General features: G+C 42.6%; 1 protein-coding gene across 1 annotated transcript in view; it reads left to right on the top strand.

The window, feature by feature from the left end:
• Positions 1-4,573: 4,573 nt before the first annotated feature.
• The window catches only part of PRRX2 (paired related homeobox 2), a 34,909-nt gene continuing 22,882 nt past the window's right edge, over positions 4,574-16,600 (top strand). Inside the window, exon 1 of the mRNA XM_040405369.1 lies at positions 4,574-5,103. Within this exon, the coding sequence (XP_040261303.1) occupies positions 4,869-5,103 (235 nt within the window). The 5' untranslated portion in view covers positions 4,574-4,868. The remainder of the gene's footprint in view (positions 5,104-16,600) is intronic.

Raw genomic sequence — 16,600 nt, 5'->3', positions numbered from 1 at the left:
AGTAGTGTATTCTACTTCCAGACAGGGCAGGAAGTAGAATACATGGAGTGACTTCAAAATATTATATATAAAAAAAACTTTTAAAAAACAAACAATAAATTGCAAAATATATTTACATATAGGCTGTTAAAATGTGATAAAAATGTCCCTTTATAAGTATAGAACATCTAGAACCTCCCCTTATCTTACTATGGAATTACATATTAAAGGGGTTGTCCCACGAAAAATATTCTACATTTGCCGCACCAGCACCTGGATCTGAATATTTTTGTAATTGCATGTCATTAAAAACATTAAAAAATAGCATAGCCACTGAGCTATTCAATAAAATGTAATCTGTATAGCGCCACCTGCTGTTAGTTCTTTTGCTAATTTCTCTGTCCACCTCACGGAGATGGAAGCACGCGCTCAGTTCCATCCTCCGTCTATCACCGGCTGCAGCTGAAAGGACACGGCCCCCTGAGCTGCCAGCTTGAAATAAATTTAGCTGAAACATTGGCGCAACGAATGGGGAGATCTCCGGATCCATGTCAGGTACGGGACTGGTTCCAGCTTTGTTAGAAAGAGGTTGCCGTGTGCTAGATTATGTATGGTTTTCATTTTTTTCCCATTATTCATGGGATAACCCCTTTAAGTTCCCAGAAAATAATAATTCAAAATATATAAATAAAACCTAAAATATTGCCATGCGTTATATCGCAACTCTCGCTGGGCAGACCGATCGGACCCGTGTAACCAAACCTCTATTTTCCTCCTTTGGAAAATATCCTTTTTTTTTAATTTATTTTTATGTCTTGTTTTTGTCTACCTATCCTCCTATGATCAGAATTTTTTTAAAACAAAAACAAGAAAAACTCAACATCTTGCGTAAGGTTCTGTCTACCGAAATTAACCAGCGGTAAAGTAAAATTAGGAACCGCTCGTCTAATTACATGTGTACCGTTAGACTATCAAAATCATCATAATCTGACTTATTCAAGCTGATCCCTAAACCAAACTCATGTGTCCCTTCACCTCCAGAGTCTGACAAGAGATTGAAGGCTCCTGTTTCCTTGCCCATGTGCAGGGCTGGTTTTCATTAAGAAGTCTCCACACTGGATGCATACCGTGGCGTTTGTAACTGCAGAGAGGGGCCTAATTACCTCATTAAGAGGAGATCTGTTTTCCCAAGGGTCCTGACCTGGAGCTCAGTGGAGGAGTCACTTAGGCGGCTAGGATCTGATTGTGCCTCTGAAGCCCCTGTCTGTTGCACAAGGCTTGTGCCAGAGCTGCAGACCCCTCACCTCATGATTTTTTTTGTACCCCCCCTTCCCCTTCCCAACCGGCCTCCTCAGATATGCTCATACATGTAAAGACGAATATTATAGCAATCAGTGAAGTTCATGCAGTAAGCTTTTTCGCATGATGTAATCCAACGACGCGGCCGGCCCTGTTTTCCATTACAGATACATCAAAGACATTCATGTTGTCAGTGAATTAAAGGGGGTTGTTCATTTCTTTATAAATAAAGGCCATTGAAAAAAAAAAATAATATGTACAGGTCCTTCTACGTAGAGAGGGGTCCTAAAGTGGAGAGGTTAAAGGGCCTGTGCCATGATAAAAAGTTATCCCCTATATTCATCGGGTGAAGATCGGTGGGGGGGCCAACCACTGGAACACCCACCGATTCTGACAACGGGGGTCTTATACCACCACCCTGATGAGCAACTGGTCGGTGATGTGCTCAGCAGTGGGGGGCGATGATCGCTGGAACACCCACTGATCCTAACAATCCGGTCCCCCCACTCTGATGGAGTAACTGGTCAAGCATGCACCCAACGGTCAGGTCTGACTACTGGAACACCCATCAATCCGGAGAATGGGGGTCCTGTTGGAGTAACTGGTCGAGCATGCACCCAGCAGTGTGGATCTGAGCGCTGGAACACCCGCCGATCCTGACAATCCTGATCCATTTCCTCATCATAATGGAGCAACTGGTCCAACATGCACCCTAAGGTGGGGGTCTTACCGCTGGAACACCCACCAATCCTGGAAATCCTTATCCATTTCCCTGTAAAAACTGTACAGGTTCTTCTACGTAGAGAGGGGTCCTAAAGTGGAGAGGTTAAAGGGCCTGTGCCATGATAAAAAGTTATCCCCTATATTCATCGGGGGGGCCAACCACTGGAACACCCACCGATTCTGACAACGGGGGTCTCATACCACCACCCTGATGAGCTACTGGTCGAGCATGCACTCAGCGGTGGGGTTTTGACCGCTGGATCACCCACTGATCCTGACAATGAGGGTCCTGTTCCCCCTCCCTGATGGGGCGACTGGTCGAGCATGCACCCTGCCGCTCCAATCATTTCTTTGTGTGACCCCCATCAGTCCCATAGAGAATGAATAGAGGCACAGCCCTCATGGCACATCCACCATCCTGTGGATACGGGGATACCTTTTAATCATGACACAACCCCTTTAAGATTTCCTCTCAGGGTCAAGATGACTACACACACCGTTCGGGGAAAATTTATGAAAACTGCCTAAAACTATCTTTGTTGTCCATAGCAACCAATCACAGCGCAGCTCTCATTTTTCAAGAGCAGAATATGAAATGAAAGCTGTGCTGTGATTGGTTGCTATGGAGTGTTTTAGGCAGTTTCATAGAACTACTTCTTTTAATGAACTTTTTTGAAATAATAATTATTATTTTTTTTATAAATAAATGACAATTCCGTAAGCATGCATATAAAGTTAATCTGATATTGTGGTCAGGAATGACATCAATTATCTTTGTGTCTATGGTGAACTTACAATAAAAAATAAAAAAAGTTGTTGCCTAGAAACTGGCACATCAGAAGACGGGTGACAACCCTGATGTCCCTCGCGCCTTCAGTGAATGTGTCCTTTGCCAATCTGGTGAGGGCAAGAAGTGATGATATAGCCAGGAGGATGCTAAGACTCAGGACTATAAGGCTCCATTCACACGTCCGCAAAATGGGTCCGCATCCGTTCCTGCGATTTTGCGGAACAGGTGCGGACGTATTCATTTACAATGGGGTCGGAATGTGCTGTCCGCATTTGCAGATCCGCACTTCCGTTCCGGAAAAAAATAGAACATGTCCTATTCTTGTCCGCAATTGCGGACAAAAAAAAGGCATTTTCTATGAGAGTGTGTCGCAAAATGCGGAACGCACATTGCCGGATCCGCAAAACACATGCGGACCTGTGAAAGGACCCTAAGGCTGGGGCTACACAGCGGCTGCGGCCATGATGCATGTTGTATGGCCAAAGACGGCGCTGCAGCATCGCAACACAATGAAAATGAATAGGGTCGCGCTGTGACCGCAACCCGACCGTTGCAAGAAATCAAGTTGCAACCCCCATTTTCTTTCCTTACTTTCACGATGCTGCCATCTTTGGTCACACTAGGAGGAAGGGAAGGGAATGGTTTTCCATACCAACCCGCCAACTTGCTTGCTAAAGACAATCGCTTCACCAACTGCCCGCCCCGTCTCTTTTAAACGTGGAGTCCATTTTGTCAGAGGTCTCCCATCTCATGTAATAATATCATGTTATGGAATCGTTATATAGGCTATTGCCCATTATTCCAGGTGTCCTCCTATCTGATTGCAATCACATTTCTGCCATTTTATAATATATTCTTATGGAATTGTAATATAGGCTACATAGGCATCCTCCTGTCTGATTACAATCGCATATCTGCCAATTTCCTAATATCCCACTATGGAATTGTAACAGGCGATATTCCCAATATTCAAGCATAGGTTCGCCTCTGGCAACAACACAAGAGGACATCAGCCCGGATAACATCATGTCATCATATGCTGCACGTGGTCGTCTCCAGGCTGTGGCTCTCCAGCTGTTGTGCAACTACAAATCACAGCATGCCTTGACCGCCACGCACGACGGGAGTTGTAGTTTCGCAATAACTGGAGAGCCACAGCCTTGGCGACCCTGCAGAGTGCTTTTTTTAGGATATACTTTTGGGACAATCTTCAGATCACATACATGTTTAGATCATGCAATGCACGGGGGGGGCGGGGGGGTTCCTTTAAATATGACATGTTGATACTTAAGGAATGGAGCCAAACTCATAAAAGAAGATTATTTATGTATCCGAGCACGCCTAATAGAAATAGCATGTATTTAACCCTTGTTTGAGCGTTCCTTCGGGTGCCATGATCCTTTTAGAAGGTCATTGATTTCATTATGGGAATTTTTTACGGATTCGCCCCAACCTCCGGCAGTCGCCCCATAAGCTCTGAGAAAATCCCCTCTTCCTATGGCCACTTGTTGATAGAAGCACTTAACCTCACGTTTTGAAGCACTAGGACACATCTTGAAGAGCTGAAAGAAAAATACTCTGACCATCTAATTTTCCTTTTTTTTTTTTACAAGGGGGAAAAAAGGGAAGGGGGGTCAAGGGTCAACGCTGACAGAGGAGGAGGGGGCGTGTGGAAAGATTTATCCAAGAACTAGAGAGAGAGAGAGAAAAGAAAAAAAAAAGTTCTGTTTTCTTCTAGACGTCAGCAAAAGGCGTTTTTTGGTCACTTGGCTGAAAGTGCATGTGAGTGAGAGTTGGTCCCTGCCCTAGAGGGGGAGAGAAGACAGGGAGAGCGAAGGGGAGAAGAGAGGGAAGGAAGCAAGATTAGGAGACAGCAGAAGAAGTCAGAGAGTGGGGGGAAGTCAAGTCAGAGGAGGCCAGAGATAAACAGCAGAATTGGAGAGACCAGAGTAAAGATCCAGGGGGAAGGAGAAGACAATAGTTAAGAAGTTTTTGAAGAAATTTTTGTTCAAAAAGTTTTAATTTTTTTAGGATCGGGAAAGGGGCAAAGGGAGGTGAAGGGAGCAGTGTAAGTGGTATGGACAGGGACCTTGGCCTGGATAAGTCAGGACCCCCCAACACAATGCGGATTTTGGAAACTCCGGAGCTTCCTCACAGCAGGAAGAACTTTAGTGTCAGCCACCTCTTGGACCTGGAGGAAGCGGCGGCCGCAGGGATGCAAGGCTCCCGAGATCTGCGGCCACCAAACGAGGAGGAGGACAAGGACCCCATGACAGGGGGCAGCAGCGATAGCGAAGTGACGGTACAGGAAGGTAAGTCTTCACCGTACCGGCAAAATGATGGGACATCTGGGCTGCACCCATGAGATGCTTCCTAGTTGTGGGGAGGGGTCAGACGTTCTTGAGGGGGTGTGTGAATCTGATGTCCGGATAATTGTTCAAATTAAAAAATATTTTCTGCCTCGTTGCGTTGGAGATAAGGCGGAAAAGCTGTCGAAGGCAGCAGAGCTGACTTGGTCGTGTGGCACTCTTTATCAGGAGGCATCAGATGAGGTCAAGTGGTCTGCGTGCGACAATGAGACAGAGGCCACTGACAGCACTGACTCTAATGGCAGCATCCATGTACAGCACTGTAGAATAGGTATAGGTGTAGCAGTGCTGAGTTTGTCAGTGCCACAGGGAAGAGTTTGTGATTCGCACAGTTTTCGCTGTGGCTTTATATAGCTAATCCTAGAGTATTGTCAAGGTTCACAAAACATATGACTGCTTCAGCTCTGCTACATCTGTATGTTCATGTTCCAATACCATATAGTCGTTGGCACATACATCCTGTAAAACCCTTCCTTGGGCAAAGACTAAATGTTGAGCTATTGAGTCAAATTTTCATAGTGCCAATATATTCAGCAGCACTGCCCAGAAAATATTCCTACATTGGCTCCTGCACCACATGGGCCCTTAATCTCCTGACACAAAAGGGCCAAATTCACATCAGGACAGCTAAGGTAGCATACATTTATGGTGGGGTATCACATGACATAGCAGAGCTGTATATTTGTCCTGTATATAGTCAATGTACTGACTATAGTAGTAGAAATCATCTTTAACGCAGGTAGGGCAGTTTCTAGGGAATTTGGCCTAGAAGGCGAACAGGCCGGTCCGCAGGTTAGCCCAGGGCTTTAATCTGCTGTTAAATTGTTGTATCCTGTTCCCCTACAGTAAGTTACACGTTCAGAAAAAAAAAAAATAATCTGTCTCTTGGCAGGACATTTGCTCCACAAAAAATTTACAAAAAAAAAAAAGTAAGAAAAAAAAATTCCTTTTTTTTTTTAGAATTTTCACATTTGACATGGGAAAGGCCACACATTGGCTTTCAAAAACTGTGACATTCTAGAAATTCCTTCTAGTCCCCAAGGCCACCATTGGCTGGGATGACAACCTATCCAAGGCTCTACAATAGCGCTGAATCAAAAAAATAAATAAAGAAAAGCTTAGATTTTCAAAGATTTAGACAGTTATAAAACATTTTAAAATTGACACTTAAAATAATGTTAATAAAATAAAATATAATAAGAAAAACAAAAATCTTACAATAATTTGTAAATAAATAAATAAAAATATAATCTACAATCAAAAGTGAAATTTCACATTTTTATTTCCCTGCGAATTTGGGAAAAACCTAATCGTTAAAATTCAATCTCCATACCACCACCCCCCGATCCTTATGCTCGTAGACCCTGGGGGGCAATTTTCAATTATATAAATGGATCCTCCGCGTACATGGAAATGTTTTGTGTTTTCATAGCGTATTTCCTCATTTCCATTGCTCCCAACCCGTGATTTTTGTACAAATAAATTAGTGACGGGCTTCAAGACGTTGAGGCCTAATGGCTTTGTGGGTGATGGATTTGCTGGGTAAGAATAGTGTAATATTTGTTTTTGTTTTTTTATATATATATATATATATAAAATATATATATTTTTTATTCCGATATATTCATGTCCATTGCCCCTCCAATGAGAAGGTCATATAACAGTGTAATTTCAAATTTGAAATTTGATTTATTGAGTTACAGATGGTAATATTAAGTATTATAATGAATCTGATTGCATCTGTTATTACGAACATTTTCGAACATTTTCAGAATTTGCAATCTTTCTTTTTTTGCACAAGGCTTCCATTTACCAGCGTAATCCCTTTTCTAAGTCTAATTTCCCCTTAAGTGTGTTGATTTTTGCTAAGTACCCCATAAACTGCATTTGTTTATACTACATGCTCCCTCCTAGTGAGAGATAACAAAGCTGCTTATGAACCTACAGATGTAGCAGAGCTGACTTTGTCAGTCAACTGTTTGAGGCTGCATTGTTTACCCAGTGAGGTAAGATAACACGTTGAAGATATCAAAATCAGGTCAGTCAATGACAAGCTGTACTGCAGCTTTATGAAAGAGACTTATTACCAGAATGAAGCACCACATAGAAATGTGGACCCTGTGATCTGTATAAGTAATATATGTAATGGAGAAGAGCAAAAGATTGACCGAGGAAACGTTCCAACATTCAAGAAAATTTAAGAATATGTTCTTTCACTTATTTTTAGTAAAGCATATTAGTATGGTCCTTAAGAATGGATAGATTAGAATCTAGACAGATAGATAGATGGATAGATGGATAGATAGATAGATAGATAGATAGATAGATAGATAGATAGATAGATAGATAGATAGATAGATAGATAGATATTAGATAGAGAGATATGAGATAGATAGATAGATAGATAGATAGATAGATAGATAGATAGATAGATAGATAGAAAGATAGATAGATAATAGATATAAGATAGATTAAATAGATAATATGTAGCCACATAGCTAATTGATATTGATTGATAGAGACAAAAATAAATTAAGAAAGAAAGAAATGAGATAGATAGATAGATAGACAGATAGATAGATATGAGATAGATAGATAGATAGATAGATAGATAGATAGATAGATAGGTAGATAGATAGATATGAGATAGATAGATAGATAGATAATAGATAGATAATAGATAGATAGATATGAGATAGATGATAGATAGATATGAGATAGATAATAGATAGATAGATAGATAGATAGATAGATAGATAGATAGATAGATAGATAATAGATAGATAATAGATAGATAGATATGAGATAGATGATAGATAGATATGAGATAGATAATAGATAGATAGATAGATAGATAGATAGATAGATAGATAGATAGATAGATAGATAGATAGATAGATAGATAGATATAGACAGACATTGTAGTTAGAAAGAGATCAACAAATAAATGATGTATGGAAATGAGTAACAAAAAAGATACATAGATATGAGAAACAGATATATGATAGACATGAGATGAATGAAAGAAAAATAACGAAAGAAAGAATGAAAACAGATTTGTAAGATGTAGCAGAGCCAAAGAGGCTAATCTTATAGGTCTGTCAGTTGGCACGCTCCCTGTGATTTCTCAGCATATTATCTGTGGTTTTCCCAAGGCGTGCAGGTAAACCTACAACATAATTGATCGGAGCACTCTGTGTCTAATTCCCGGTCCTCAGAGAGCGCGTTTTACATTATTTCATCTTTTTTTTTAAAAAAGAAAGCAGTGAATGCAGTCTCCAGATCTCCTTCCACTCTTGACATCACAAATCTGCATCCAATCAATGACAGATCTTCTCCGCACGACTTCTAATCTATTTCTGTATTTTCCCATGAATTTGAAAAAAAAAATCCCCCAAATCCCCCGGACTGGGTCGAGCTTGCCCTTTCTTAACTGAAGTTGCAATCGGTTTATCCAAGCACATATGTGTATACATACCGATTCCATTACAAGACGTGTGACTTGTATGTGTCCTATTACAGGACGTCCCTTTTTCCAATTACCAACCATTAATGGTTAGAAAGTGGCAACAGAAAAAGATGAGTAGTGAGAAGTAATTAAACTATCCGTCCTCCGCAGAGCTACTGCCATGGCTTCCCACAATACAGCATCTTCATTAAAGGGCCCTAAAAAAAAAATAACAATATTTTTGACCAAATGTTCATTAGAGGAAATGCGGGTCCAAATTTGCGCCCAGTTTTTTTTGTCTTTTTTCATTTAATATTATTATTCGTTCAATTGCTTTTTTGCCAAATTTAAGTATCAACACCCTAATCAATGAGTAAAAAATGGATAGAAATTCTCCGGGTTATAGGGTGAGATGTCTACCATGTCCAAGCCTATGTAGATGAAGCTGTAAACTGGCGCAGTTGTGATGACTAGTTCATAGAAACTGGTGCATGTCATGAGTTGGCATGAACATTTTCAAGATGGCGGCTACAGAGGTGCAAATCGAAAAATTCTACAATTCGAAATTTTTTCTAAAATTTGTGTGATTCATTTCAGGGAAATCAAGCAGAGGAGAGACAGACACAGAGAAAGATTTTTCCAGGCAATCGGAGCACTTTTGATTCGGGTAGATTTTATTTGGACCAGAATCATACTGCTTGGGCGATTTGGTCGAATCGGGGCATAAACTAATTTTGAGCGATTCGCTCATCTCTAATAGCTGTACCCCAATGTTGCTGCACGCCCCATTAGGGCTCATGCCAATAGTCATTAAAGCTTTGTATATGTGCCGTAATATGGTACCCGTAGAAGTCTGTGGGGCCATACTGTATGCCTCCAATTTCATACGTGGGCATGCATTGGTCATTTTCTTCCAGATTAATCCATTTCTATTCATATATATATTAAATGTGGAATACTGCTGGGGGGGAATTATCTCCATCATATTGTGCGCCATATGGCGGCACACACAGGTAGTACACAGAGTGCCTCTGTAGTATCAATACCCACCTCATTTTAATCAGCTAAATAAACATAGAAGAGGAGCATGTTATTTGGCATAAGCAAGCAACGTTGACGCAGCCCCTAGTGGCCAAATAGTCGTGAAAAAGCCCATTTTTTTTTTGTACTCCACGCCAAAAAAATATAAGTAACTTAATACCAAAAATTTTGGTGTGTAATCACGACCATCCTAGCAAATACCTGCCAGCTTGCATTTGATCCCATGCAGAGATCTGACATCTTGTTTGACGGCGGACCTCAGCCGAGGTAGCTGGGTAATTGCAGAGCGGCGCATAAACAGGGAAATAGTGGATATAATTGATGTCCCTGTTTATAAAACACATCACAAGCTATGTTATCATAAAAGAGATTAGGTTTCCACTATTTCCCTGTTTATATAATACGTTACAAGGAACCAGTGACCTACAGGTCTGCAGGCGGGCACATCAAAGAGGTGTCGGGAGGGGGGGGGCAAAAATGACACGTTATTTAGGCCTAATTAAGGCTACTTTGTTTCCTGGCCCATGGTCCTCCTTCCATACATAGGTTTTATTCATCCTACAGGACAGCATGGAGTACAAACGGCTCCGAGCCTGCGCTTTGTAACTGTCTTTTGGACTTATATTACCTCCTTTTTTTTTTCTTTCTCTATTTTACCCGGTATTATTCCTGGCGGCCGCTAGTGTTGTTTTTGTATCTCCACCCTGCCCAATACAGGCACATGGCTGCTGCAAAGAGGGGGGCGAGAGATGGAGAGATAAAGGGAAGCATAAAATTATCCATAAAGACTACACAATGATTCATTTTTTATTTTACTCACTTATATAGAGCTGACATATTCCACAGCGCTTTACTGACATCATCATCACTGTCTTCTAATATGTAAAGGACCAGTACAGTGGTAGTGCGAAAACAGTAATGAATCATTCATAAAGCCAATATAAGGGGCCTTTGAAAATCTGCCAGAAATTTACTATAAAATCTACGTTTTACATTTTTTGCTTTTTATTTATTTGTTTATTTAATTTCATTTGCTTTTATCCTAAACATTCTATCCTTTTGTTACCTTTATTTTAAATATCTGCAAAATGTAAGACATCCTCCAAGATTGTCTACGACCAATCAATAAAGGGAAATTCAGGAAGGTAGGATTGGATGGCAGGAAAATAAATCTAATTCACAGAAAATGAAGACTTTTGGGATTTAAAAACATTTTCAAAAAAAAAGTAAGACTAATATTTGGGATGTTTGGCAATCGTTTGGCAGTGGGGAGATCCACAGACTTTTTGGATTCAAAAATAAAAAATAAAAATAATAAAAACAGCTTAAAAAGTAAGGCTAATATTTGGGACTTTTGGCATTGGTCAAATCCGAAGACTTTTGGGATTTAAGAAAATTTTTATAAAAATTAAAACAACAAAAAAAGTAAGGCTAATATTTGGGATGTTTGGCTATGGTTCGCCAGACTTTTTGGATTTAAGACAATTTTATAAAAAAATCTAACAGTTGGAAAGGTAAGGCTAATATTTGGGCCGTTTAGCACTGGCCAAACCCAAATAGTTTTTGGATTTAACAAAATGTTTAAAAAATCAAAACAACGAAAAAGGTAAGGCTAATATGTGGGACATTTGGCAATGGTTCCACTGGCTGAAATAAAAGAAAAACATTTTCAATGAATGTTAAATTTTTTTAACGAAAATTTGAGATTTGCCATTTCTTAAAACATTTTCTCAAAAGAGCTCTAAAAAGATGAAAGGTGGAATCTGATTGGTTGCTATGGGCAACTAAGGATACTTTCACACTGGCGTTTGGTGCGGATCTGTCATGGATCTGCACAGACGAATCCGTTCAGATATTACAAACGTCTGCATCCGTTCAGAACGGATCTGTTTGTATTTTCTTTAACATAGCCAAGACGGATCCGTCTTGAACACCATTGAAAGTCAATGGCTCAGTTTTGTCAGACGGACACCAAAACGCTGCAAGCAACAGAATGGAGACGGAACGGAGGCAAACTGAGGCATTCTGAGCGGATCCTTATCCTTTCAGAATGCATTAGGGCAAAACTGATCCGTTTTTGACCACTTGTGAGAGCCCATGACGGATCTCACAAACGGAAAGCCAAAACGCCAGTGTGAAAGTAGCCTAAGCCCATTTTCCTTTACACCAGTTAATATCTAAGGAAAGAACGTTTCTGCCATTTAGGACAGGTCGGCTCGGAGTTTGCGCCAGTCTACTAGGGGCAATTACCATAAGACATGGCTCCAAAATTTGCCCCTATGACTTTATGGATAATCTGCCCCACTGTGCTTTGTCTGAGCGCGGTTTGACATCTCCTTCCGGCCAACAGGGTCTGATTTGGAGTTAGTCACCTTCTTTTTGACAGATGCCAGAGGACATAAGGCGGGGAAGGTGGAAGGGGGGGGGGGTGTTGGGTGTTAATTTTAAAAGATCAAATGCTAAGGAGGAAAAGAAAACCCAGCATGGCGCATTAACCTGTCTCCTACCAGAGCCCACTCCGATACATCTGGTTCCAAGTGGGAACAATTAAATGCAGCAATTTTTTGCAAGACGCCAATAGTGGAAATTGAAATTTTCCACACTGTTCTGGCTGGCGCTACTTCCAAACACGGAAAACGACATTGTAATGACCATTTTAATAGCCATAAATAAATTGAGGGGCAGAATGCCAACACACAGTCTGCCAGGTATCATGCCTACCTCCCAGGGTGAGATGGCAAACGCTGCATCTGTGCGGTTTAAGTCTGAGCCAAGGGGCCATACTTTACCATTGTATCATCATCATCATCATCATCACCACCACGCATCCTGTTGTGTGTTTTTGTGAAATCTGGGATTTTTATTTTTATTTTTTCTTCATTTCTGGGATATTACAGCAATTTCTCTTTCAGTCTAGGCTGGGAAGAGAGAAGCTCTTACAGCCTTTGTCTGTGATGGAGCCTGTGGCTGAGTAAAGGCGCCAGCATCTGACATTAAACCAGATGTTGGGAGGTGCCGCTCACACGCAAGGAAAGTACAGCCACATGGGCAGGAGAGCAGGACAGGAGGGGCCTGTATATAGTGTGCCTGCAGGCAGGAATCAGAGCGGGGAGACGCAACCAGGGAAGTGGCATCAAGCAGTCAAAAAGGGGATCTGAAAGGAAACAAGGGGGGGGGAGGGGAAAGAAATACAGAAAGTGGGAAAAAAGATTAAAAAAACATCCCCAAACTAATAAAAACTCCAATAAAAAGCCGTCTTTTTTCCATCCTCTTCCATTAACTGTATCCTTTTCTGGAAAAGTTGGGTGAAAACTTTGTTGTTGACAAACTTTTCTAGAATCCTGAATGGCAATCCAGCCTGGGGAGGAACGTATACGCTCCTTCCTCAATAATGTCGGGCTTAGAAAAGCTGAGTGGTGGTGTAACTTAATATTCTGGGCTACCACCCCTCACCCCACCCCAGCAACCATATGCCATTTATAATATCGGTGCCATCTAAAATGGCCTTTACGCAGGGGGATAGCTAATCTTTCCATCACCCAGAGAACACCGCTCTACCCGGTATCCAAAAACTCTGACCATCACTAAGTGGCTTGGTGACGCCCCAGTTGCTCTTAGGTACTACAGGCCAGGTAAGACTGCTACCTCTGCATCCTCTGCCTGTAATGACACTTATATAAGTTGTCACCCAGCTTTCCATGAAACAGATAAAACTAAGTATAATCCGTTTTTAAAGGGGTTATTCCATGATTAATGTAAATTAGAAATCATATAGTACATGACAATCTCCTTCTAACAAAGCTAGAACCAGCCCTCGACCTCAGATGGATCCAGAGATCTCCCCATTCATTGCCCCAACTGTTCTGCTAGATTTATTTCAATCTGGTAGATCTGGGGCATGTCCTTTCTGCTGCAGATATGTCCCCATCGCAGCTCAGGGGGAGTGTTCTTCCTGCTGCAGCTCTCTCCCTGTGACTGTCACAGCGTCTAAGGCCTCTTTCACACAGGCGCGTGCGCCCCGTTGCCGTATTGCAGACCGCATTTGCGGATCCGCAATGCACGGGTGCCGTTCCGTGGGCATTACGCATCACGGATGCGGACCCATTCACTTCAATGGGTCCGCAAATCCGGAGATGCGGAACGGAAGCACGGAACGGAACCCTACGGAAGCATTACGGAGTGCTTCCGTGAGGTTTCGTATCGTACTTCCGTTCCGCAAAAAGAGAGAACATGTCCTATCTTTTTGCGGAACGGCCTGATCGCGGACCCATTCAAGTGAATGGGTCCGCGACCCGCTGCAGCTGCCCCACGGACTGTGCTCGTGCATTGCGGCCCGCAGCACGGCCACGGTGCGCACGCGCCCGTGTGAAAGAGGCCTAAAGGTAGCTATGAATAATGGCAGTCATGTGCGACCACCACAGTGAAGTGGACAGAAAAATTAAGAAAAAAACATACAGCAGGTGGCGCTATACAGATACATTTTATAGAATAACTCGGTAGATAGGCTACATTTTTAATTACATGCAATTGCAAAAGTATTCAGATCCAGGTGCTGGTTTAAAAAATGTAGAATATTTTTTTATGGGAGAAATCTGAATGCAAGGGGCGACTCGCTGGAACATTTATCAAGAGTGGTGCAAGGAAGAAGTAAAGTTGTTGTCCATAGCAACCAATCAGATTGCTTCTTTCATTATCAAAAGTCTTTTAAAAATGAGAGCTGGAATCTGATTGGCTGCTATGGACAATCACTCCCCTTTTCCCTTTTGCTAAGTCTCCCTCAATGGCTGAGACGGATGTTTGACAGGAAGACAAGAGCCAGGACCTATGATAAAGAGGTAAAGGCCGAGATCCAAGAGAGAAAAAACACAGGATTCGAGGCGGCACCAAGACATTAATTGTAACCACATTGGATTGTTTTTGGTAATGGGATGAGAGACACGGTGATACGAGGTCAGCGAATGTTATGATCATCACTGAATGAGACTCAGGAAAGCTTTAGAGAGGGTCCAGCTCGCCGGCGTGTGGTATTAAAGGATAACCGCATGGTTTGGGGAGGGGTAGGGGGGGGATTTAAAAAAAAAAAAAAAAGGTTCTCAAGAATAACTTAACATAATTTCCATTGCTGGGAAAAATAGTTTTACCACAAACTTCAGCGACGCCTAAAAGCCACAGGCCCAGACTGACTAAATGGTGCTCAGGACCATAGCGGCAACCCATCAGGACCATGTGGGGGCAGGTTCGGATTGCCCCACATGTGAATCTTGACAGTCTCTGCCCTCCTATGGTGAGACAGAGGGTGTAGCGCATGGCTCAGCAACCTCCGGCACTCCAGCTGTTGTAAAACTACAACTCCCAGCATGCACATATGTTAAACTCCCACAGAAGTCAATGGTGCATCCTGGGAGTTTTAGTTTCCCAGCAGCTGGAGTGCCGGAGTGTTCCCAGGTGTAGTGGAGGAAGCTCCATTTGGATGTTTGTTATGCGCCCCCCTCTTCTCTATGTATCCCTCAGTATGTGGTAAGCAGATGACATCTAGAATACACATGTTGCTCATTCACACGTATGTAGTGTATTGCGGATCCGCAATACACCCGGCTGGCACCCCCCATAGAACTGCCTATTCTTGTCCGCAATTGCGGACAAGAATGGGACATGTTCTATTTTTTTTTTGCGGAGCCGCGGCCCGGAAGTTCGTGGCCGCACTCCGGAAATGCGGAGAGCACATAGTGTGCTCTCTGCATCTCTTCCGGCCTCATAGAGAATGAATGGGTCCGCACCCGTTCCCGATATTGCGGAACGGATGGGGAGCCATTTGCGGACGTGTAAATGGGCCCTAAAAGTTATGCCCCATCCACAGGACAGACTCACAAGAACGGGTACCACGTACCCCTTCGGATCCTCACTAAATTAACGGAGCGGCAGATCGGGCATGCGCACTGGTGCTCCATTCAACTGTGTGGGAGTCCTAAAACGTGTTGTACTCAGCTCTCTCCATAAGGCCTATTGCACACGACCGTATGGCTTTTTCAGTGTTTTGCGGTCCGTTTTTCACGGATCCGTTGTTCCGTTTTTTGTTTCCATTGTGTTTCCGTTTCTGTTCCGTTTTTCCGTTCCGTTTTTCCGTATGGCATATACAGTATACAGTAATTACATAGATAAAATTGGGCTGGGCATAACATTTTCAATAGATGGTTCAGCAAAAAACGGAACGGAAACGGAAGACATACGGATTCATTTCCGTATGTGTTCCATTTTTTTTGCGGACCCATTGACTTGAATGGAGCCCCGGACCGTGATTTGTGGGCAATAATAGGACATGTTCTATGTTAAAACGAAACGGAAATACGGAAACGGAATGCATACGGAGTACATTCCGTTTTTTTGCGGAACCATTGAAATTAATGGTTCCGTATACGGACCGTATACGAAACACAAAAAAACGGGGGAAAAAACCGGCCGTGTGCAGGAGGCCTATAGAGATGAATGATGCAGCGCTGTGCATCCTCGGCCTGCCACTTCGTTTATTTCAGGGGGACTCGGAGGGGTACAGGGTACCTATTCTTGAGATCGGTGGGGGTCCCAGCAGTAGAACCTGCACAAATCTAATAGTTTTCCCCTATCCTGTGAACCATGAAAATCTGGAATACCCCTTTAGGCTTCCTGCACACGAACGTGTGCGCCCCGTGGCCGTATTGTGGACTGCATTTGCGGATCCGCAATACACGGGCGTCGTTCCGTTCACTTCAATGGGTCCGTGAATCTGGAGATGCGGAATGGTGCAGAATGGAAGCACGGAACAGAAACCCACGGAAGCACTACGCAGTGCTTCTGGGGGGGGGGGGGGGTTTCGTCCCGTATTTCCGTTCAGCAAAAAGATAGAACATGTCCTATCTTTTTACGGAACGGGCGGATCGCGGACCCATTAAAGTGAATTTGTCAGCGATCCGCTGC

Source organism: Bufo bufo, chromosome 8 (assembly GCF_905171765.1).
Source record: "Bufo bufo chromosome 8, aBufBuf1.1, whole genome shotgun sequence".
NCBI classification, from domain to species: Eukaryota; Metazoa; Chordata; class Amphibia; order Anura; family Bufonidae; genus Bufo; species Bufo bufo.
The sequence above is the reverse complement of the archived record's forward strand: the minus strand, read 5'-3'. Positions and strand labels throughout refer to the sequence as shown.